General features: G+C 44.9%; 1 protein-coding gene across 1 annotated transcript; it reads left to right on the top strand.

Moving 5' to 3' along the window:
• The first annotated feature begins 4,374 nt into the window (after positions 1–4,374).
• On the top strand, positions 4,375–20,412 carry LOC124176206 (BTB/POZ domain-containing protein kctd15-like). The gene is made up of 5 exons (XM_046557156.1): positions 4,375–4,932; positions 12,158–12,244; positions 12,370–12,573; positions 17,892–18,097; positions 18,565–20,412. Exons 2-5 carry the CDS (start codon positions 12,216–12,218, stop codon positions 19,032–19,034), a joined length of 909 nt encoding a protein of 302 aa, XP_046413112.1. The 5' UTR covers positions 4,375–4,932; positions 12,158–12,215; the 3' UTR covers positions 19,035–20,412.
• Positions 20,413–23,258: the final 2,846 nt, after the last annotated feature.

Genomic DNA, 23,258 nt, shown 5'->3' with positions numbered 1-23,258 from the left:
TGGGTGGAAAAGATGAAAAAAACCGATGATCGGAATTACCAGGATCCCCAACGATGAAATATCGATACTCCAAAACGAAGCCGGATCACAGTGGTGAAATTTCATCGAGCTAGACATTCACAGACCTGAAAATCTTGGATCATTCGAAATTTCGATTTTTCAGATTGGCAAATTTTCTCATCTTCGCACTTTCGGAAGTTTGAGCGTCAAGTTTCCGACCATTCGAGAATTTGATGTTTCGTCAAAGTTTGCTTTCTTTGCTTTAAGTTTCGTCAGCAAAAAAAATTCGGAACTTGACGCTTTCGGAACTTTGACCTCGCCTCGATTTATTGACCTGGCGGGCTTTTTTCGACGGGTTCGTGTGTCTCGGAAAACTGAGGCACGAACGCTAATGAATTGTTTTGGTGAAAATTGGGAATTCGATACCGGGTATCCCCCTCCGGTCGACGCCGGGTGGCGTCTCCATCGTAAACGAAACCAGATGCCCCACTGCCGCAAGGCCGAGGACGTCCTATTCTTCGAAGACAATTACACGAAGATCGATCAGGCTCTGGTCATCTTCGTAGGTACATACCTCAGCCTCAATTCGACGTATAGATTACAGTAGAGTGTGGGAGAAAAAAGGAAGGGAGAATTTTTTCACAAGATGCCGTGCAACGGATGTTGTTCGGCTTATCGTCTTGTCCAGTCGTCGTCAACTTGAGTTTCGGTGACAGCGCGATCGTAATGGTATGCCGAAATCACGCAGTATCATGTCTCGAGAGATACTCGAGAGTACCTATCCAACTTGATAAATCGGTTGATGAAATAGTTGCAATTAAAGGCGAACACGCAGGTTATAAATATACAAAACGCGATTCGGATCTGCTATCCAAGGTAATTGTCTTATATTTATATTTCAAGTTTCTTTTTTCGTTCCAATTTCCCTACCGAAGTTGGAACCGTGTAACTGGACCCATGCCTGCGGGCAGTACCGACGTCTCTTTCTCTCTCCGTCGCTCTCATTCGGTTTTCGCTTATTTACAACTTCGTTTTTTCTCAACTTTAATAGGCGAAACGGGGGGGTGGGGGGACTCTCGATTGCTGCAGGAAGAGGATAACGCTCGTTGTTGGTGGGCCACGGCGGCTAGTCTGATCCACGATTACGAATCGTTCTTGGCTCTCTCACGTGACCTCTGCGGCGGGTGGGTGTGTGCTTAACCTTTTTGATGGAAAGGGAGATCGAGCGAACGGGCGGTAAGAGGGGGGCGGAGACGGGAACGGGGGGCAACCTCGACGTCCGACGATCACCCACGCAACCCGGCATGTAAATTACCAGAGGCTGTGAATCATTTCGTAAACCGCGTTGTAGACTGTAGCTGTGGCCCAGGAGAGCCAGGCTGGGGCTGGGATACGAGGGGAGGGGGGGGGGGAGCGATTCTGGGCCCGATCCTCCTCTGTCCTGCGGGCCCCATGGCGATCGGTACCGCGGCGCAGCTCGCGTCCGCTTACATAAGATGAAGACGAAGGAAGAGGAAGAGGAGGAATATTCCTTGAGAAAGGCTGCACGACGATGCTGATCGTCGCGGACGCTGATCCCCGTAGATGGCCGTGGGACGCGCTTCGGGCCCCAACTCCCACCTATAAGGCTTATTAGGTATTTCAGGCTTCGGGAAGAATATGCAGGCCGCGAAGGAGAAGAACAATATGCATAAGGGGGCGGCGAGGGGTCGGGGGGAACACCTTCGTCCCTTCTCTCCTCTAAATCTCCTTCCCGTTTCGTAGGATGAGAGGATCACGGTGTTCATCGCATCTCGCGTTCACACGAGACCGCTGCATATTCTATTTTTAGACACTCTAAAGTCGATCTACCGCCGCGTGACTAGCCAAATGGAGGTCGTAAGCTCCCACCTCTTTCTACTAATCATCCGTCTGTCTTTATCTTGTCAGTGAGAAGCTCAGTTAGCAGGATTTAGCAAAACAAAATGTGTTGAACCGTTCGCGAAACGCTTCCGCCAATACCGCGAGCGTTGTCCCAAACGCGTCACTACGGTTTGCAACGATGAATTTTCAAGGCTCGATTCTCGGTGCTCGGGCCCCTCAGCGAAGGGGAAATTGCACGTGGTCCACTCTTGCCATCGTTTTATTGCGCGTCGAGTAGCGTTCGGTGGTTTATAAGCGCAGGAGACGATCGAGCGTCGGAAATAAAATTCGAAGCGTGCGGATCGACGGTGGCCATCTTGATTTTCCAATAATCGATAGTTGAAAAATACACGCGACCGGACCCGACCTCGTCATTTCCGAGTATCAACGTCGTGCACTTCCTCACAACAGTTCGCAAACAGGCGAGAAAGAACGCGACATCGACTCTGTGTGGTGCAGAAAAGGCGTCCAGGCGGACTCCGACGCGTTGTAGGTACAGCGATGCGAGGATGAGGTGGAGGTGAAAAGAGGATCGAAAAACGGAGGAGGGAGGGAGGGAGGGCGGCATTGTCTGATGATGAGGGTAGCCCGTGGTGCCGTGGAGGAAGGCGCGGAGAGACGCGGAGGAAGACGACCGCGGCCTTACGCCTCGGGCGAAACACGACCCGTTTCAAAGACACGTAGAGGTATAGGGCCAGCGAGCGGAAGGGCGCGCCCTAAAATATGTGGACCCTCGGGCGACGCGGACTCCTCGTTACATCCCGACGGATGCCCCGAGGCGGCCCGATTTGTCCGTCCGTTCGTCTGTCCATCGGTCCGTCGCTCGTCCGGTTGACTCTGGAGCGCCGAGGTATGATACAAAAACACGAGGTTATTTTCTCTCTCGCGCACTCGTACGGTCATACCTCCGCCATTCGTCGACAGGGACTCGAGCCCCTGACCCTGGGGCAACGAGCGATACCATGCACGACGACCTTATCCTCGTCGGGCGGATAACTCGCCCACGTGGGTGACGAACCACGGCTGATCTCATCCTCGTGCATCTGTGCAGATGCGTCTACCGCAGGGTCCTTCCACGGAAATTCCGATCGTTGGAATCCATTATGTCCAGTGGTCCCGGAAACGTCCTCGAATTTGTTACGAATTTTTTACTGGACACCATGGAATCTCGGATACCTTCGGCTACTTCCAGCACCCTGTCAGGAGTGTTTCGTTTTGGTGCATTGACATTGCACGTGGTGGAATGTTGGGATTTGGCGATGAAACCGCATTCGGCGCAGCCTCGTTCGATCTTTTAACGTTTCCGTTCCGTTTCTTTGTCTGCTTTTTTCCTCTGTCATTCAAATTTGCATATTAACACCGACGGCGGATAATGGTGATGGGATATTGGCCGGGCAGTCGGCCGGGGCTCCATGCCCTACAGCTCTTATACTCGTTCGCGTCGGCGTTGGCGTTCGCGGACCGTTTCGTGCTGTTCGATTTGGTTCGGAAACGCCTTGGGCATCGAGGAATAACGTTGTTGGCCGTGGCTGCTTCGCCCTTGGGCTATTCCAATATAACTACAATATCCTGTAGAGGAATATCTCCGTGTAGTAGTGAACCTTGCGAAGGCGAGCCAGCCCGCGTTCCCTCAATATCAAACGCTGCGTGCAACAACACCCGGGAAGCAACTCCATGTTATATACATTTTTCGTTGACCACCGTGTCAAATCAATAAACTTACAAAAGGAATTCTCCCAAGACCATTTAACGCATCTCGGATCAACCTCTTTTCATCAAAATCCACCCATTCCGTCCAAGCACCAAACAGCTACGCAACACTGACATGTTTTCTCTCGGAGCAATAATTAGCGTTTCAGCGAAGTTCTAATTGAATCCTATACAGTACATCGTTTAGCGCGTGAACGAATGTCAGAGTGTCATCTTCGACTCTAAACCAGTACCATAATCGAGACGAGAATAGTAAGTGAATTTCGTCGCACAAGTTGTACCGCTTCGTGAAAAATTCGTTCCTACAGCAACGGTGCTTTATCCCAGATCACCAATCCTAAAAACTATCGTACACATCGCCTGTCTATAAGTAGCGATCAGAAATGATCGAGACTACGAATACCTGTACCCGGTTTTGGCCGATCTCTGGCGACTCGAACCTGCGACATAACGCAGTTTCGGATTAATTCTTCCGCGGTACCGAATCTTGATTTCGGCTTCATGGTCACCAACCCAATGTCCCTAGTTACACCCACTTCCACTTTTTTCCTGGGTTCGTGAAGAGGTGAAACTGGATCAATCCGTGATTTGGAGTACCTTGAGACCCCGATGAAGGCACCGAGTGAAAATATCGCCGGATATCGAAATCGGCGTCGTCGTCGTCGTCGGCGGCGGCGGCGGCGGCGTCGCGACGCCAGCGTAGGATGATCGCTGGCCTGCGGTCCGTCTCGACGTCGCGAGCAGCGCAGTTCCCGCTCGGCTGTCGCGTCGTGCGCGTCGATGTGCTGCACCTGTCCGATATTAACGCGGGAAAACCAACCACGTGACAAGTGTGACGAGTATTATAGATATATAATATAATAATTAAGAGGAAGGTGGGCGTAGCTGATGCCTACGTGCCGATGACAGGAGGACCGTCGCCTCGTAGTCGCATTTTCCGCGCATATCGAGAATTTGACGACTGACTGCGTGTCTTTTCTCTTCTTCTTCTCCTTCATGTTTTTATTTTCATTTCTTTGTTTCTTTTTCATTTTCGTTATTCAATCTTCATTTCTTTTTTTCGCGTGTGAGTTGGTGCGATCTTTCACCTCTTATAATACATCCGACTATCTTGTGGTGACCAGTTGGCAAAGCAAAGGGGGATTTGTTTGAAAATCGAAGAATACAAAGTGCTTCGAAAGTGCCTGATTATATCGCATTGGAATTTCGAATCTTTGATCGTCCACGGAATTTGGTCAAGTTGAAGAAAATCAAGGGAAAACAATTCGTCGTGGACAATCGGGGAGGAGCCGTCAACCTGGAGGCCACGTGTCCGAAACGGTGAGCATGACGCAGATATTTTCTCCAACATCCTCATGCGGGTGCATCCTGCAATGCGGAGTCCCTTCAGCATGCCATTTCCGTATTAAAGCCCTTTGTATTCCTAATCCAAAAGTCTGTCAAAGCGACTATCAGCCACCGTTTTTAAAGTAATTTTAACCGCGCACATATTTGATCAATGAATGATTGTAACTTGTTGAACTTGTAAGCAACTGTTCAGATACGGGGTATTTTTTCTTTTTTTTTTTTTTTCTTACACATCTAATTCTTGTCCGTGGTTTGACTTGTTCGCTCGTATTATAACGTACGAGGGGAATAAAGTGCGGGGAATAGCGATCTGGTATAAAAAGATTTACGAGAATGAATCGTATGATAGGTATACAAATTGGTGCTGCGACCTGAGACCAATCAACACGCAAAGCGGGGCAATTAAAACCCAGAAGCTACCGAGCACGAGCGAAATTGCCATTAAACGTGATGTATGCACATACATATAAGTATAATATATAGGTATACTGTAGATACAAACAGCCGTGTCTGCGCGAAATCGGGAATTGATGCCATAGCTAGTCGATTACGTACTCGACAGTTTTTAATCCAAACAAATCATTAAACTTTATCACTAATTAAGGTAAAAATTTAAAAAAAAAAGGATAAATTTATTCGATTTTCGCATCGGTTTAAATCCGATTAAACTGAAAAGTGAAATTTCGGTGCAGTTGAAACCTGACAGAGAACTCGAATTGTTAGTATACCTATACAGGTGTGGGTTGAGAACGTTTTCCGAGCATCTGACGCAGAGGGGCACCCCTCGTCACAATATTCCTCATCTTTTCCCTCATCTCGATCCTTTGCTCCTTCTCCCTGCGGTAAATATATAATATAAGGCGTGTTTCAATCGCGTATACTTTATACTACACCTATATCGCGTGTATATATATATATACATATATATATATATATGTACATTTACACTGCACCTCGGGCTCACATCAGTGGCGTTTGGAAAGACTAGCGATGGTTGAGGATAACCCGGGGAGCCCTGAGGCCCTCCGAGGTTGAGGACACGGGGAGGAGGGTGAAAGGAGAGGAACCGGGACGCCCGGGGCATCGGGGGCCCCCGGGTGCAGACGCGCTTCTCGTTCCGTTCCCGTAATTAGAGCAGAAGCCCGGAGGGCGAGCCGCAGGCGTTCGCGTCAGTATAAGAGGCCCCGAACTTATTCGGGATCAGGGTGAGGAGGGAGGGGGAGGGGGATGAACGGACGGAGAAAATATCCATATTTTTATACACGTATGTAGGTGTGTATGTACGGCATATTCCACGCCGACTTGGTAAACGGTTGACCCTTAATTTTTTTTTCATTTCACTAAGGATTTTTCCTACGTTAGTAAAATTAAAATTGTGATATCGTCGTCAGACAATATAACGTATCGGCATGTATAATTGCTTCGATGATATTGTAGTAACACAAGTATTTATAGAGGCCGATCTTGTTAATTACTTCAAGTGAGGTACGAATATACAGTACGAGTTATAGATTAGTGTTTTGTATACTCCCAGGAAAGTTTAGAGTTTCAGATTTTTTGCGATATGCAGATGGATTTTTGTGGTTTTGGAATGCTAGAGATTCTTGAATTATTCAGATCTTCAATGATTTAATATTGTTTTCCAACACCGGTGTTTCATCGCTGGATCGTATAATAGACGAAGTTTCGTCGAACCGTTGAGGAATAATGAAATTGGATGGTTTTGAAAATTGAAATCACTAATCTGACACTCAATATTTCGAATGTGATAGATTACGGAAAATGATTAAGTCAGAATTGAGGAAAATATTTGAGATGAGTGTTGGTTCGAAGTTTGAAGACTGTTGCTGAAACGTTATGAAAGATATGAAAATTGAGAAATTCGCATCTAGGTATAATATAATGCTAACAAAGTTCGATTGCTGCAAGAATCGTTGCAATCATGTACCGGTCTACTTGTAACAAGCTTCATCACTCACGAATCTCTGTAAGCGACTGCCTGTGTATAACCGGAAGTATCTGGCGTTTCTAAAATTTTAAAAAATCTCGTATCGAGACATGTCAACTTGCATGTCATGATATATAATTATGTAACTGCATCAAAAATTGGACTTAATTCCGAATAACGAAAACTCTTGTATTGTATGCACGCAATTCCGTGATTACTGATTAAAAAAAATTTCGAATATTGCTATCTTCCTTACAACACTTTGCCGAATCTTTGCCGCTCTCAGAATGAAAGCCGGAATGATATTCCGAACGCAAGGTAATCTCCAACGAGTTTTCAAACACTTCTAGAACCGGGTGCAAAGTAGGTACGTATACGAAAGGTGTAATATGCGGTCCTCGGTCACGCAGCCTGTATCTCATACCCATGTGTAGGTATATGCGTAGCGTATCCGAAGTTTCCGTCTAGTTGGCAAGTAGGCGAGAGAGTATAACTGGTCAAATAGGCAGGCCACAGACGAAATGGAGCAAGACACGCATTGGCGCGTGTCGGGGGAGTGCCAGTGCAACCGCCCCGCTCAGCCCCCGGATCCATCGAAGAACGAGCGATACTGACCTCGGCTCGAATTGCACAAGATACGTGGGATTCTCTGATTATTACTCGATTTCGACAGCCAGCTGTAAAACGGCGCCTAAAGTCAAAAAACAAAGCTCTAAGAAAAAAGGATTTTGCTACTTATTACGTGCGGTAATAACAAGCCAGTGAAGGATTCAATATGGCCGCCGTTTACTCGCTTGCGATTTTGTTTCGGCCCTTAGATTATTTCCAAACCTCGGTGGCAATCGAGCGTTACTTCATACCGAAGATAACGATGGCAAGAATAGTTTAACCGGTGATTTCACCATCGACGAAAGCCTAAAAACCGAGAATTCAGTTTGCGAAATTTGGACGCGGTATGTGCCTTCGCTTTTCTCAAGACATGCGAATAATATTTTGCTGTGTTTCCCCACGTGACGGTGAATAAAGAGACAGGTATTTTGTGTGTAGAAATTTTTATATAAATGTCGAATACTATCTAGGTTTCGCTTTCCTTAGTTCCCGTCGTCGCGCAAGAGTAAACTCGCGTCATGCCTGCTGCTGGATAATGAGCGACGTTTGATCGTTTGAAAGTTCATACTACACATAGCTGGCATATACACAGAGCTATGCCACTGTAACTTCAGCTTGTAAGACTCTCGATTCGTCGGTTGTTCAAAGCAATAGAGCTGAGACGGTAAAAAAAAAATGTTGAAAACATAAGATATTGGATAAAATTGAAAATATCTATTTAGCCTTACATTTCCTAATGGCAAAATTCATCAAATCGTAACAACTTCTTCTCGGATCTCGTTTCATACATTCGGTACGAGGCTAAAATTGCAGCAGCATGTGAAAAATTAACGGTAATGTAAGGAAAAAAACAGCCGCGACTAAAATCATTTCATCGCATCGTCGAGTTATCCCGAATAATGTAAGAGCGGGCGGTGAGTAGGTCGCGAAATTTTTGAAAGTATTCGTCGGACGGCGATCTTGGCTAAAAGGTAGGTTATAATAGAGGTCATATACAGCGACGATGGAAATCAAGAACTCGTCGCTCGTCGTGCGTGTAAACTGTAAGATGACGCAGCTGTGCGCATCTCCGAAATTTCCAGCACCCAGCGTCCGCGCGGTTTCGAATTCTCCGGTCGCCGCGCCAGTGCGCCGTTTTGCATACACACGCGACGCGCATAGATCAGCCGCTAGATCCCCACCGCTTTTTGACCGACCGGGGAGCGCGAGCCAAACCGGTCGGGCACGCGCTCCTCGCCACAGCCGCGCTATCGCCCCGTTCTATCGGAATGATAATCCCCATCTCCACTGCGCTGATGGCAGCCACCGAGAGCATTCACTCTGCGACAACCGCGCGGAGCGAACCATACGGTCAGATGGGTTTCAGGAATTTTTTGCTTCAAGTACTTCACGGCTGCCTGACGGATTGCCCATCCTTCAAACTCGTGTACAGAATTTCAAGATACGACTTAGAATTTCAGCACTTTCATGTAATTTCATACGATGACGTATAGGATTTCAGAGATTTAATGGAATTAAATATGATTTCGGAGGATTCCACAACATTGCATAAGATCTCAATTGGTGTACAAACATTTCAGAAATTTCTGAAATCACATGAAAGTGCTGAAATTCTAAGTGATCTATTGAAATTCTATTCGGATATCCATTGAAATTTTATGAAATGTTGTGGAATCTTCCGAAATCATATTTAATCCCATAAAAACTCTGAGATCCTATATAAAATCGTATGAATTTTCTTTGATACCCCTAAAATCTCATGAAATCCTGTAGGATAATTCAAAATCTTGCTGAATCCTTTGCAAATGCAGAATTCCGACTGAAACCTCTGAAATATTCTGAAATCATATGAATCATTTGGATTCTTCGAAATATTTGAAATCGTAAATCTTGAAAACTGCAAGTCTACACATAAACCGATGAGTGATTAGCCTCTGGAAACTGCACCCAACGCTGGTGACTACTTCGTCCTTTGATAATCGATAATTAACACTTTAATTCTTCGAGATTTTCAAGTGCAGGAAGACTGAAGGATCCGTTGATACAAAAATAAAAAATAAAAAAGTAATACTACAGCGTTGCGCTTTCTTTTTGCAATTCCTTGTATCCTCCGCATGCAGATTTCCATTTATGTATTCCGTTAATTAGCACGAACGAGGCGAATCTGTCACTGATCTTCGATCCGCATTTGCGGCGATGATAATAACGATAATAACGCACATCAGCCGCTGCTTAAGAAGAAGCTGGCGGACGGTTATTATAACGGAAGCTGATATCTAATTAGCGGTTTTCTCAAGTTCGTAATTAACGGTGCAGCTTCTCCGTCTCTGCGGCAGTGACGAGACGGAAAAATTCCGAGCAAATATACATAATACCCGATGATATTCGTATACTCGGACCGTGAATCTTACCTCATAGCGCCAACGCGAGTTCTTGAACATGCGGCTACTTACGCCTTACAACCTCGGACATATTTTTCGCGGGAATCGAGTGAAACGGAGAAGTAAAAGGCGGCGCATGCACGCGGCATTGTGCGTTATATATTTTTGAATTTGCATCTGGATTGGCGCGTCAGAGGCGGCCGGGCAAAAGCGAGCTCCTCCGGCCCTCGAGGGCCGAGGTATATGCAAGATTATAATACTGCAGGTATGCGTGCGTCGAGGTGATAGGATGCGGAGTATCCGACGCCCCGTGAGTCCGAGAGAGACGCTCGCCCCCGGCGATCCACTCGCCCTCATCCCATGCCTGCAATGGGCCCGACTCTTTGCACGATCCTACGGCGTTTTACGGACCGCAACCCCCCGCCCCCATCCGGCATCCCTCGCGATACGAGTCCTCGTCAAGACGAAGCTGCCCGCATTCCAGGGACGAATCGGGACCAAAAATTATTCATTTCTTTCGGTGATTCCCCGGTGTCTTCGGAAGCAGATGAGAACCTGAAGGACCCAGCGGAAACAGTCTTACAGGAGTTGGTTGGAAAGGACCCCACGAAATCCTCATGGAAATTGGCTGGATTTTTAGTATCTTGTAGTATATACATATTCTCTCGATGAAAAATTCTCGTGGACACAAGTCCGAATAAGAAAGGTGTACAGGTTTTTTGATATCTATGGATTTCGGGATTTTTGTGAATTGTAAAGCTTCGAGGGGACGCGAAATCAAACAAATCACTCAAAAAACTGCACGGTCGATTCTCAAAGATAGGCAGGAAGCTGTGATCGATTCCATCGACGCGTTGATTCCATCCACGAACTCGCTGGTTTACCGGAAGGAAGTGCAACGTCGGATTTCTCACGAAGAACGAGACCCTCCGACTCTTGCAACAATCGACTTGTCCTGTTTTTCACGCGTCTGCGGAATCTCTGCGAATCGGCTGTGCACTTTTTGAGTGATATATTTGATTTCGAGTCCCCCTCGAAGCTGTGTAATTCGCAAAAATCGCGTAATCCATAGATATCAAAAAATCCATCCACCACCTTTCCAAAGCCTGTATCTCGGAAACTGGTGATTTTCGGGACTTGTGTCCATGAAAACTTTTCTGATCAGGACCATATGTACTATACTACATACTAGAAACCCAGCTATTTTCACTGGGAACGAATTTCAATAAAAAACCAGATCCAAATCCAGGTTCCATTTCAATTCAAAATCTATGAGAACCGTTGCAATTTTCCGACAAATTGTACGTCCCAAAAAATCGAGACTAAGATAAATTAGTTGTCATTATATCAAAGGTTGTAATTCGCCCCTGGCAAGAAATTTCAACAGCGATTCCTTCACAAACGGAAATGTAATATGTATAAATACAGCTGACGAACATCTGATGGGTACAGTAGGTACACTGTATCATTTCATCGCGCCGCTAGCCTACTTAACTGCCTTATTAATACATATGAAAATCACACAGATCCACGACCCCCTGAAATTAATCGTATGATTATAAATGGATGTGAACGATCGCAATGGGGGTGGAGGGGGCTAATAGGGGTAGAAATGTGAGAAACAACAGCATGCAACAATGGGGTAAAACGGAGTGAATCGTTTCTCCGTAAATTTGCACGATCGTTTGAATGGACGGGGGTCGGTACGGGTAGGGGGCTAATTAAGTGGCGACGATATAATCGCGGAGCGAAAGTCAGCGCATGGAGTGCATGAACTTGCATTTGCGGTAATTAAACCGAGAACCAGCCGGGCTGCTGTCGGCGTGGGTCGGTCGGAGGCAATTCACCGTAATTAGCGCCTGTGCCCTGGCTCCCACTATCCTGATTACTTGCGCGTGCCAGGATCCCGTTTCGCTACCCACTTCCTCCCGAGAACGGTGATCTGCCCACATAGCTTCTGTACAAAACGTTGCCCCGTTTCGTTTGGCAGCCGGTCTGAATGGCGCTTGGAAGCTTAACGAGGCTGCTTCTTTCTTCAGCTTATATCCCACCCGCCTTCTCCGGCTACTTTCCCTTTCGCGAATTTCAACCGATATAATCGTTGAGCCAATACCCGTGTTCTGCAATTAACCGCAAGTCTACGCATAAAATCAATCGTCCTGGTTTACTTTGTGCTTTTTTTCATATCATCGCTTCTTACCTCTGTTTCGATACAAACCGCAATGCATTTCGTAACTCCCGGGCTTTCTCTATATTTCAGACGGAAATGTGAGGCCGACGGGAAGGAGACCAAGACGGAGCTGGCAGCGCAGCGCAATATGTTCCCCAGCGCTCAAATAAAAATGAGGTAATTTACCACTGAACTAGGTATATATATACAGATGAAAATGGAAAAGAGAACACTTTTATTCATCTATCGTACAATTTCTCAACTTTTTATATTTTCATTGCACTCCTCGACGGAATTTACAGATTGCTATCGCCAAGCAGTTCGCCAGCAACGTCGCCAACGATGTCGAACTCCTCTTCGCCCACTCCTCCGACCCCCGCGGCCCCCGCCTATAACCAAAAAATGACGGGGATCCCCTGCGTCGCTGCAGCCTCGAGGTACACGGCCCCTGTCCACATTGACGTTGGCGGAACGATTTATACCTCATCCCTCGAAACCCTGACCAAGTGAGTATAAGTTTCATTTATATATGCATAGGCTTGATTCGGATCTTCGACGAAGACTCCTTTTGTCCATTCCGTGAAGGCGTGATCGATAAACGTCGGTAATTCCACGGTGAAGTTGAATGAAGTGTGAAGAAAGGACCCCGCAGAATCCTGATGGAAATTGACTCCCGGTTGAATTGGCTGGACTTTCAGTATGTGGTATAGTACATGTACTCCCGATGCGAAAAGTTCTCATGGACACAAGTCCCAAAAATCACTAGCTTCTAAGATACAGACTTCGGAAGGGGGGTGGATGGATGTTTTGATATCTATGGATTACGCGATTTTTGTTTTGCGGCAGCCAGTATCCATAAGCATTCTGCGGTATCCTTTGAAAGCGACCATTGAAAAATTCACCCTACCGACACTTTGGCTTCGAGCATTCAGAGCTTTTTCCTGATAATTTTTTCGTGTTACTCATCGAATATGCGATCCAGTTGAAAGTATATTCATGCAAGTACGTTCACCGAAAAAAAATGTCAAGCTTGTCAGATTAAACGTTTGACCGCGCATGCGCAAGCTTTGTCATCACTTCATGCAGGCTGGCCAACCCAAGTTTCAGCTCAAATTTTTTTCGTTCGAGCAGACCTCAAACAGCTGATGTAGCTATTAAATAAGGATTGAAAAACTTGTACCGTGGACTTTGACTAACGAGATTACTTAAATTGCGTACCGTTTCAAGAAAGTTGAAACTCTCCTACCTTGCAGACGAAAATATAACGGGCTGTAAGATCTCGCCGACCAATGGAGCTGAATTATTTCGCGCATGCGCAGCACGTCAATCATCGGCCTGCGAAGTTTCACCGTTTCCATTCGGCGCACATGTAGCCTGTACGTTTATGATATAATCTCATGGTGCGGCCGCGGCGTGTATAGCTTAGCTTTCGACAAAACAATAAGGTCGAGAGAGCCTGTAACGAGGGAGGAAGGCGCAGCGGAGCGTGTCGAGAGCAGACCGATTTCCGCGGCCCTAGATCTTTTTAAGCGTCACATAAGCGATACTTGGTACAGCGGTTGCCTATCGCCTCCAGTTCCTGCTCCATCATCTCATCTAACCACCTCCGCCATCTTATTCTTATTCTTCTTCTCCTTTCGAGAAGAACGATAGGCGTTCTACAAACGCGGTGAACCGCGGCCGGTGCCTCAACACGCTGATTTCTGATCCCATAAGCCGCTCTCGATTCGCTTCAAACGATCGCTAATCGCGTCCGGTTTATTTCAAAACACGTACAGCTGCCCCACGTCTCTTGTGTGTGTGTGTGTGTGTGTGTGTGTGTCGGTGCTGAGCTCTCTGCATCTGCATGCGAGGCTGACAGATTCAGTAGGTGAGTTGGACGCCGCCGCCGCCTGCTTCACTCTGCTACTTTCCGTTACAGCTGACCGATGTCTAATCGGGGGAAAAAAATCAACCGCTGCACTGCAATCGCGAATCTCGTCGGTTATACCTTTAACATAGAAATAATTATTTCCCCGCGTTAAGGAGGTCGTGCCGAATCGGAAATTACACTTACGATTCAACATACATTTCGCAGAAGCTACCAGCGCTCTACAGCAGGGAAATTTCTTTGTAACATTCGATGCTGTTTTCACAGAGACTATCGTTAAACCGGGAAACTATGAACGTTTTTCTCTGCCCTTCGAACCGTTTTTTAAACTGTTTTTTTCGCAATTTTTTCCACAGTGTCAAGATAAAGAAACCATCTGTTCAGTTTGCAATATTTAGTCTCATCTTGGTCGGTTCTCAGAAGCTAGATTAGAGACCTGAAACACAGGTACCAGAATTATTTTAAAGATTTCAACTTATACGGTATTATATCACAGGGCGCGGATAAATAAATCGAGCCCGAAATTTGCCGCTACAAACTCGTTTGCGGGATTGCTGAAATGCCGGAGGCTTGATGAGTCTGGGACTAAAGAGAACACTCGATTGAATCGTGTCGGTTTGTTCTATTTAATCCTGATCCAAACTTGTATACGTAATTTGTTTCTTCGGTAGAATAACACAGGCCTGCGAAATATAACTTTCAATTTCCCCTGAAAATAATAATGCTTTTTTTTAGGTATTTAGTTATGTTGAATTATAATATAGTGCTAGTTTGTTTACAGCACATCGAGATTTATTTTCATGTAAGTTATGTATATTTACAAACTTTTTAACAATATTTGTGAAAAAATAAAATATAATGAACGTTTAGTTATGAAATGAACAACATTGCAACGTGCAACATGAAAAATTTGGAAAAACCGCCCATATGTATTGTTTTAAGGTTTCAACAACATTCCAGCTTTCAAACTGATAAAATGATCACACTTACGCATGAATAAAAGAATTATAACGATTTGTAACCAAAAATTTTTGAAGGTATACAACAAATTCGAAACATTTCGATGAGTAAGTTGAAATTTATCAGATTCCTTGAAATTTGATTATACAAGGATTTACCTATGATAATAGATACTGATATTACATGATTGTACAATATATTAATGACACATTCTCTCTGTTTAACAAATTATAAGACGTGTATTTTCTTTTCCAAGTTGAAGGGAGTGGGTGGGCAGTAAACCCCTCGCGAGAATAATCTCTGAATTTATTCCCTTGGTACATAATGTATCTATCTTCTGAGAAAACTGCCGTAAAAGAATTTTTCAAATATTTCTTGCCATAGATTCGTACCTAATACCTACGGAAATTACTGCTCAGTTTTATAAGAAGAAAACTATCGCAGGTCTGTGTAATCCATCAGGTACATGAATAGGCAGGTTAAAATAGCGATAAAACATCCTTGACTTATGGTATCAGGACAGCTGCTCTAAGAGACTCAGCTCGTCCTTAACCTACGTACCAACCAACCAACCCCAAAATCCGCTGCCGATGGTAGATCTGCGGCATTAATGTATATGTATAAATGGATATTATAACGCTGCATACGAACGAAGGCAATAATACGAGAATGATGTGAGCCGATCGTTTAACATTTTCCCATAGCAAGCGAGCCGGCGAAACGAAGGAAAAGGAAGAAGGGACGACCGGAGAACCGAGAAGAGGATCTGACCCCGCCGCTCGGGGATCCCCGGCGGTCATCACGCCGCCGCCCCCCGGACGCGATTCCTCCACCCCCTCTTGCCCGGCGGGCCGATGCACAGGCCCCCCACCCTTCTCACGGTGTCCCTTCCCCCGGTCCCTCGTTCCGTTCCGTTCCGTCCCGTCCCGTTTCGTTTCGTTTCGTTTCAACATTTTTTACCTGACTTATGTACAACAGAGGGATCGGGCGCAACGCGGAGCCCAGGGCCTCTCTCTCTCTCTCTCTCTCTCTTTCTCTCCTTTTCCCTCTTTATCTCCGACTCAGTGCAGGGCCCTGTGACCCACCCCCCCCCCCCCTCCGACCCCCTCGGCCCCCGGGGCTTGCGGGCGTTATTACGCGTTATCGCGAGGATGCTATGGGAACGCGCCTCGGGCGGCCGGGTATTCCTCGTTGTGCCATAACGTACATACCTACCTACCTACCTACCTACCTCCGCGATTATACCTATATAGGTATGTGCCCGCATACCTGTACCTCTATACCCACTAACCATGCCGAAGAATAATGAGTTTTGTTTTCCTCCGCTCCGCAGGCTTTGCTTATAATATAATACCTATAACGCAAACTTGCCGGTAAGCAAAAATGATACTGCGCGCAAAGTCACGGGGGGTGTGAAAACCGATACACAGGGGTGTTTTTTTTACGGGTAACACGAGTTCGCTTATCCCTGTTTATTTACAATATTTAATCATTATTCAAGAAGGTTTTGTTTCAACTTGTTCCGTTAAATTCTGAGGCCAGTCTCGGGATTCTAAAAGCTTATAGGTTATGATACACTAGTCGCAACTTTCATGCGATAGAGGTTTTAAGGTGATCCAGATGCTTTTTATACATCCATATATGGCTGTGTTATTACTGCACCTAAGTGTATGCGAATAATCGTATAACCAGAGCAAAATCTAGTGCGGCCTTAATATTATACGTTATTTATACCATTTTTATTGCTTCCGCTGTAAACCGGATGAATGGAAGGTCCTGCATACTTCCGGTCGCGATGTCTTTCAGGTAATTAAACGCGGAGATGCCGTTTCGTATTCCTCATTTTACAACTCCTCAACTTTCACGCTTATATCGTGGTGAAATCTACAAAATTTTGCACACATTTTTATACCAAACACCACATCTATATACTGACTATGGGATCTTTCTCGCTCGACTTATTTTTTATCAACGTATGTGACAAAACTTGTGATAATTTTGAAATCACGATCTAATATCGGTGCCGTAGGTTCATCTCCTGAAATCTGTCTAATAATAACGAGAATCGTGTGATTCTAGGAGAAAGACAATTCACGAATCAGGCAACGAACGTCGTTAGGTCCACATCATAATTTCAGTTCGAAGAGCTCGGGTCTTCGATTGAACGGTTATAAAATTTTCGGAGAAGCAGCAGCTGCAGTCACAGCGTCGTCGGAATAGGTGTAGGTATAAGGTATACCTATAGGAATGTGTAAGCGTCGACACGACGACGCCAAGGGCGTGTGTAAGCGAACGGAGACTTCTGGAGCAGCTTGAAGCGACTTTTGAACAACTTCGAGGGCAAGTGAACAGGTGGAGTTGATTGTCCGTCGGTCCACCTGCCGCTGATCGCTAAACTTTAGGACTCACTCCGAACCACCGCACCTTCATATTATAATAATTACCTTATAAAAGGCTCACTTGGAATAGCTACAGGTATACGGAGTATATCATGCATGCGCAAGAACCACGCTGCTTTCGCATCCTTTCTCGATTCGTCTTCAAATATTCTTTGGCTGTACGATTTGTGTTTTTCTAACTGATGGCACTTGATGAAATCCGAGGGATTAATCACTCGTGAAATCTGGTGTACACTTTGCTGGAAATCTTGTGAAATCCCTTGAAATCTTCTAAAATCCTTTGAAATCTTTTCAAATCTTTGTAATCTTGAATTAGGTGTACATCAAATCGATGAATGATCAACCCCTCGATAGAATCCGAACAAAACTACGATTGTAGGAAGCAGATGGCGAAAAAATCGTAAGTCGTGAGTCCCGTGAGGTACAAAACTATAACACGTTGTAACACATGTCACAATTCTGTTTCTGAAGGGCCGTTCTACAAGACAATGGTTCGGGGTTTATTTCTCCTGGTTCAAATATCTTGGCGCCAAAAATACTCTATTATACGCCTTATTACTGTTACATTATACTCATAGACAATCTTCTTTCGCAGGTACCCAGAATCGAGATTGGCAAAGCTGTTCAACGGTAGTATACCGATTGTCTTAGACTCGCTTAAGCAACACTACTTCATAGACCGAGACGGTGGGATGTTCAGGCACATTTTAAACTTCATGAGAAATTCCCGTCTGCTCATACCCGAGAACTTTGCAGACCTGGATCTACTCCTGGAAGAGGCACGGTACTTCGAGATTGCACGTGAGAATCCCAATCTTTCATTATACGTTTACATACATTATATTTCCTAATAAATGCCACGGTATGCCGGGCTGCCTACCACTGGGAGGAACGAGTATCGGTAAAACAGACCTACCGAGTCACTTAAACTTGACTCCGGAACACGATAGCTAAACGCTTTAGCATAGGTTGTAGACAACGAAACAACTGCTCGGCCAAATCCGCACAACTTTTCAATATCGGCAGTTTCAGCTCACTTGCGAGAACACTAAACGTACTACCTACCGATAACTCGGTAGGTCTACCTTACCGATATTTGTTCCCCTCAGTGGTGGGCAACCCAACATACTGCGGCGTTCACTTGAAAACACCCAACACCCTGTACGTATATGAATAAGTGCACAAGTTAATTTCGCGAATGATTCCCAACTCAAGTAGCCCTGCAAGATTATCCCCCAGCCGACTGACCGATTCTGTAAATGTTTCAGCAATGTGCCGGCAGCTCGACCAGATGAAGAAGGAGCGCATAAAAAACGGTGGAACGGGCTCTTCGCCGAGCCCGACGCCGACACAGCCCAACTGTGGTAGCGGGGGCGGACCGCAGGGGTTCAGAGACTCGGAGAAGCGAGGAAGCGACTCCTACGAGTGCGTGGCGCTCCACGTCAGCCCGGACCTGGGTGAGCGGGTGATGCTGTCGGGGGGTCGAGCGCTCCTCGACGAGGTCTTTCCGGAGACGACCCAAGCGGTGATAGACGCGCGTTCAGGAGTCGCTTGGCACCAGCAGGACGCACGGCACGTGATCCGATTCCCCCTGAACGGCTACTGCAAGCTAAACTCGGTGCAGGCGATAACAAGGCTGTTGAACGCGGGGTTCCGGGTCGTCGCTAGCAACGGAGGCGGCGTCGAGGGTCAGCAGTTCTCCGAATATCTCTTCGTCCGGCAGTCGGTGAACACCTGACAAATGTCCTCGCCACCCGCGAGCCGCTGCAAATCGGCAGATTCGCAAAACCGATAGCCGAGCCCCGCGGCACCGCGAAACGCGGGTTGCCGTCCGCCAGGCGCGAGTCCATTACGCATCTCGCTGTTAGGCATGCGCTGCTTATTCTCCGCGGCGAATAATTGCGCTCTCTAGCGCAACGGTACCGTGTTATTTTCTTCGACTGTAAGTCGCACAGTACCACCAGCTATTTGGATTGCGCAACTCGGTACAGCCACGGCGCAAGTATAAAACGCACCGCAATTAGGCGATAAAATACATTTTTACCTCCCGTTGAAAGCTGTGCAGGGATGTTTCATTGCGCGCGGTCTCGTCTAACGCGGCTCACTTTACTGTGAGAAGTGAAAATCATTTTCTCGTCTGCTCTGGGAAACCGTGGATATATAAGTATCGGCTGTACGCTAGACTAGTTTCGTTTATTTATTTATTGTAATAGTTATTACGCACGATAGAACGATCGATGATGAGAGTATTTTGCATAAGTATTGTATGTTTCATAGGGATTTTGTTATTCATGTCTTCAAATTTTAGGTGTCATGATTCATTTTTACACCCTCATCTATGATGCATTTTTATACTCGGTGTAAGATCTTCAATCGATACCATTGTCATTCGCCTTTGAAATTTTTCGTGATGCAGATATGATACGCTTTTACCAAGCTATAGGGAATACTTGTGACAACCGAATTGCATCAATTTTTGCAAACAAATACCATGATCTCCGCGGGTTGAAATGAAAAGACTGTGGATACGGTATACGGTGATAAATTATTGTTTGAAACCATCATCTGTAATTCTGTACTCATTATTGTTATTATCAGTTAGTTTTACAACCACGATCGAGGATTTACAGGTACTGTGTTCGATTTCTTTTTTTCATTTCTTCATTTTTATGTATTTATGATAATTTACACTTCATATTATATATCGCATATTTGTATTTAAATAATGCTATCAGAGAACGAAATACAAGATAAGCAAGAAAAACAAAATTTTATTGTACATATTATAATTGTGCACTTGTATATTATACATTCTAAGCATTGTTCTAAACGTACTTATAATTTTACTGTAGATAATAAACTATAATGATTATTATTATTATTGATATTATTATAACAACGAAATGTGAAACGTTGATCTCATTGATAAAATTACTATTATTACTGTTCCATATCTTCGTTAATAATCCTGGGAATGCATTTATAACCTCTGCTGTTCTTGCATACATTACAGTTCTGCAAATAAGAATTTGAATCGTAGCAGCACGGTTTATCTAACCACGAAAATTCCTATCTCTACAATTCGATCTTGAATAACTTGCTGAAAGAACCGCACAAAATACCGTTCGAACGGTATAAAAAATATACCTATATTCAGTCTTTCAAGCCTATTTTCAAATTTTTCGGATATTATTGTATAATGCAGTATATTATAATACAAATTCTTCGCTCTCCCTCTGTCTAAAATTCCTTTTGATGCAGATTGTAATCGTTGAAGTAAGCTTAATTGCTATTTGAGTTAACGGGAAAACAAGTTTCGAGGTTTGTTTGCGAGCGTTATATTAAACCGCTCTTCAAATTGGACGCAAAGCCGATATGTTCGGGGAAACCGTTGGTGTCTTGATTTGTCATTAAATTATTCCGTGCAATCGATACTAAAAGAAAACCGGTACCTACTACCGGCAATGGAACTGAAATCGAGCCACTTGCTCGATTCCGTCAACGCAACAACGAAACCTCTCGCTTCGCACGGTGAATGAAAGGAGCATAAAAATATTAACAAAGGGCATGTTGGAGCAAGGAGAGACTCGATTAGGCGAAGGATATGAGGGGCGGGAAGGGCGGGGGGGGGGGGGGGGGGGGAAGAGAGCGAGAAGTGTTTATTCGACCTGGGAAAAGTCCCTTCGAACGGGAATATGAACAGTGCATAGACAAAACAATTGAATGAATAATTTATGACCGAGTTAGTGAGGAAGCACAAAATTAAATTAAAATTAGCACCGAACTAGTAGAAGTAGGAGAAAAAAAGAACGATATTATAGATGAGCGGGTAGGTGGATAAAAATAAATAAGTATAGAATGAAGAAGTGGTGTATAAAATGAATAAAGAAAGAGAGAAAGAAAAGAAGAATAGATAATTAAATAAATTAATAAAACAAAGATATAGAGAGAAAGAGAGAGAGTAAGAGGACTGGACGAGAGCAGGCCGCGGTCGACGAGCGGACTGAACCAGCGAATGAACGGATGGACAGACGAATTCTCGAGCTGTGTGACGCCTCGAGGCAGTTGCCATGGTTACTCCGAACTCAATATCCGTGAGGCCGGCGGCGGTCCCAGCCTCGGGCTGTCATCCCTGGAACCCGCCGAGCGGAGCGGCTGGCTGATTATATTCCATTTCTGGATCGCCCGGGGCCCGCCGCCCAATCCTCGACACGCGAAATACCCTTCGGCGAAACGTTGAAGCGCGTTTCAAATTTTCGGATCAAGCCCGATCGAGGCGAGCCGGCGTTTTCAGGCGCGTTGCATGCTCCACGAACTCACTGCATGCGGATTGAGGGAAGTGGACCGACGATATTTTTTGGCTATGGAACGAAGCATTTCATGTCACGTTGTACTCCTGCCTTTACCGACCGAGCAAACTCACCCTTTGTCTTCCTGTATTAAATACACAAACGAACGGCAAGGGTTCGTATTTTGTCGGTGCATCGCTCTTTTGTAGCAGAATTCAGGAAAGTTATTCATATCCCGAAAATCGTCGACAAAATGTGTGGTTTTTTGACACGAGTTGACGGATTCAGAAATAGTGTATTTTATGAATTTAACAGTAGTAGTGTTTGATGGTGACTTAAGAAATTACAGCAACTTTCCTTGTAGTTTATTTGTTACATATACGTAATAATTTTTGTATCATATTGTTGATGCCGGAAATAATTAGTTCATTATTATTTATGATATTCAAAATATGTACAATAATTTGACTGAAATAACAATGATTCTACGGCTCTGGTACAATGATGCGTTTCCACACTCCCGCCAACACAGCGGCATCATTATGCGTCTGCAGTCGTTTCGAGGTGTTCGATAATAACATCCGCAGCCGCGCAGGGAACAAGAAAATCTGCAGGAAACCCTGCTCAGGTGCGAGCGCACTGAATTCAAACTTCTGCTTGCTGATTAGACGCCTGAACGACGTGACCCATCGTACAATTCGTCAACGCAATGGGAATTGGCAATTCAGGTCCTTTATTAATTACACTCGGTTGATAACACTGTATGATACTCGCTGATAAGATAACAAAATACTGGGCTGATGCAATGACCTAGTTCTAATCTGAGAATAAAGAAATTGATCGATCGCTAAACCCATCGCTTTTCATCAGAATCCAGTACAATATGTGATGATTTAGTATTAACTCTTATGATCTCTCCCTCAGCTCAAAGACTTACTGTAAGACGTAACATTCAAAAAGAAGAATAGCTGACCACTTTGGATTCTTAGTTATATTATAGATAATTTTCAATAGTCCTGAAATGAACTTTGAAATGGGTGGTGTCGACAAAATTTTGCCTGGGGTATCGATTGTACGCAGTCCGAATTCGCCTAAAGAGTTACAGCCTAAAGCCGCAGGATTTTGTTCGTAATTTCTCTGCTGCTTGTCTTTTGCTCTTTTCGCTGCGTTTTCTGAGTTCCTGGGGGTCCAATTCGTCAGGAAAGGGTCACACAAATCGAATCTAAGACCAAAAATTTTTCGGTCGAAAAATGAAAAAAAAGTAACCCCTTTGCATTTTTGGCGAAAATTTTAGCGATTTTGAAAAGTGGCGGAATAAATTCTTTCTGGCACTATTTCGACGTAATTTTGCGAGAGAAATCGATTGGGCGCAGTCCCAATACGCTGCAATCAACGCATCGAAAGTTAGAGCCAAAAAACGAGAACCTGAGTTTTCGACATTTTTCAGCAGGTGCTTTTTCCTTCGTAACTTCTCTCCTGTTGATCCCACGCTCTTTTTGCTGTGTTTTCTGAGTTCCTGGTGGTCCAATTGGTCAGGTAAGGGTCATTAGAATCGAATCTGAGACCAAAAATTTTTTGGTCGAAAAATGAAAAAAAAGTAAGGCTAACCCCTTTGCATTTTTGGCGAAAATTTTCGCGATTTTGAAAAGTGCCGGAATAAATTCTTTCTGGCA

Source organism: Neodiprion fabricii, chromosome 2 (assembly GCF_021155785.1).
Source record: "Neodiprion fabricii isolate iyNeoFabr1 chromosome 2, iyNeoFabr1.1, whole genome shotgun sequence".
Taxonomy (NCBI): domain Eukaryota; kingdom Metazoa; phylum Arthropoda; class Insecta; order Hymenoptera; family Diprionidae; genus Neodiprion; species Neodiprion fabricii.
This window is presented reverse-complemented; position numbering and strand designations above follow the sequence as displayed.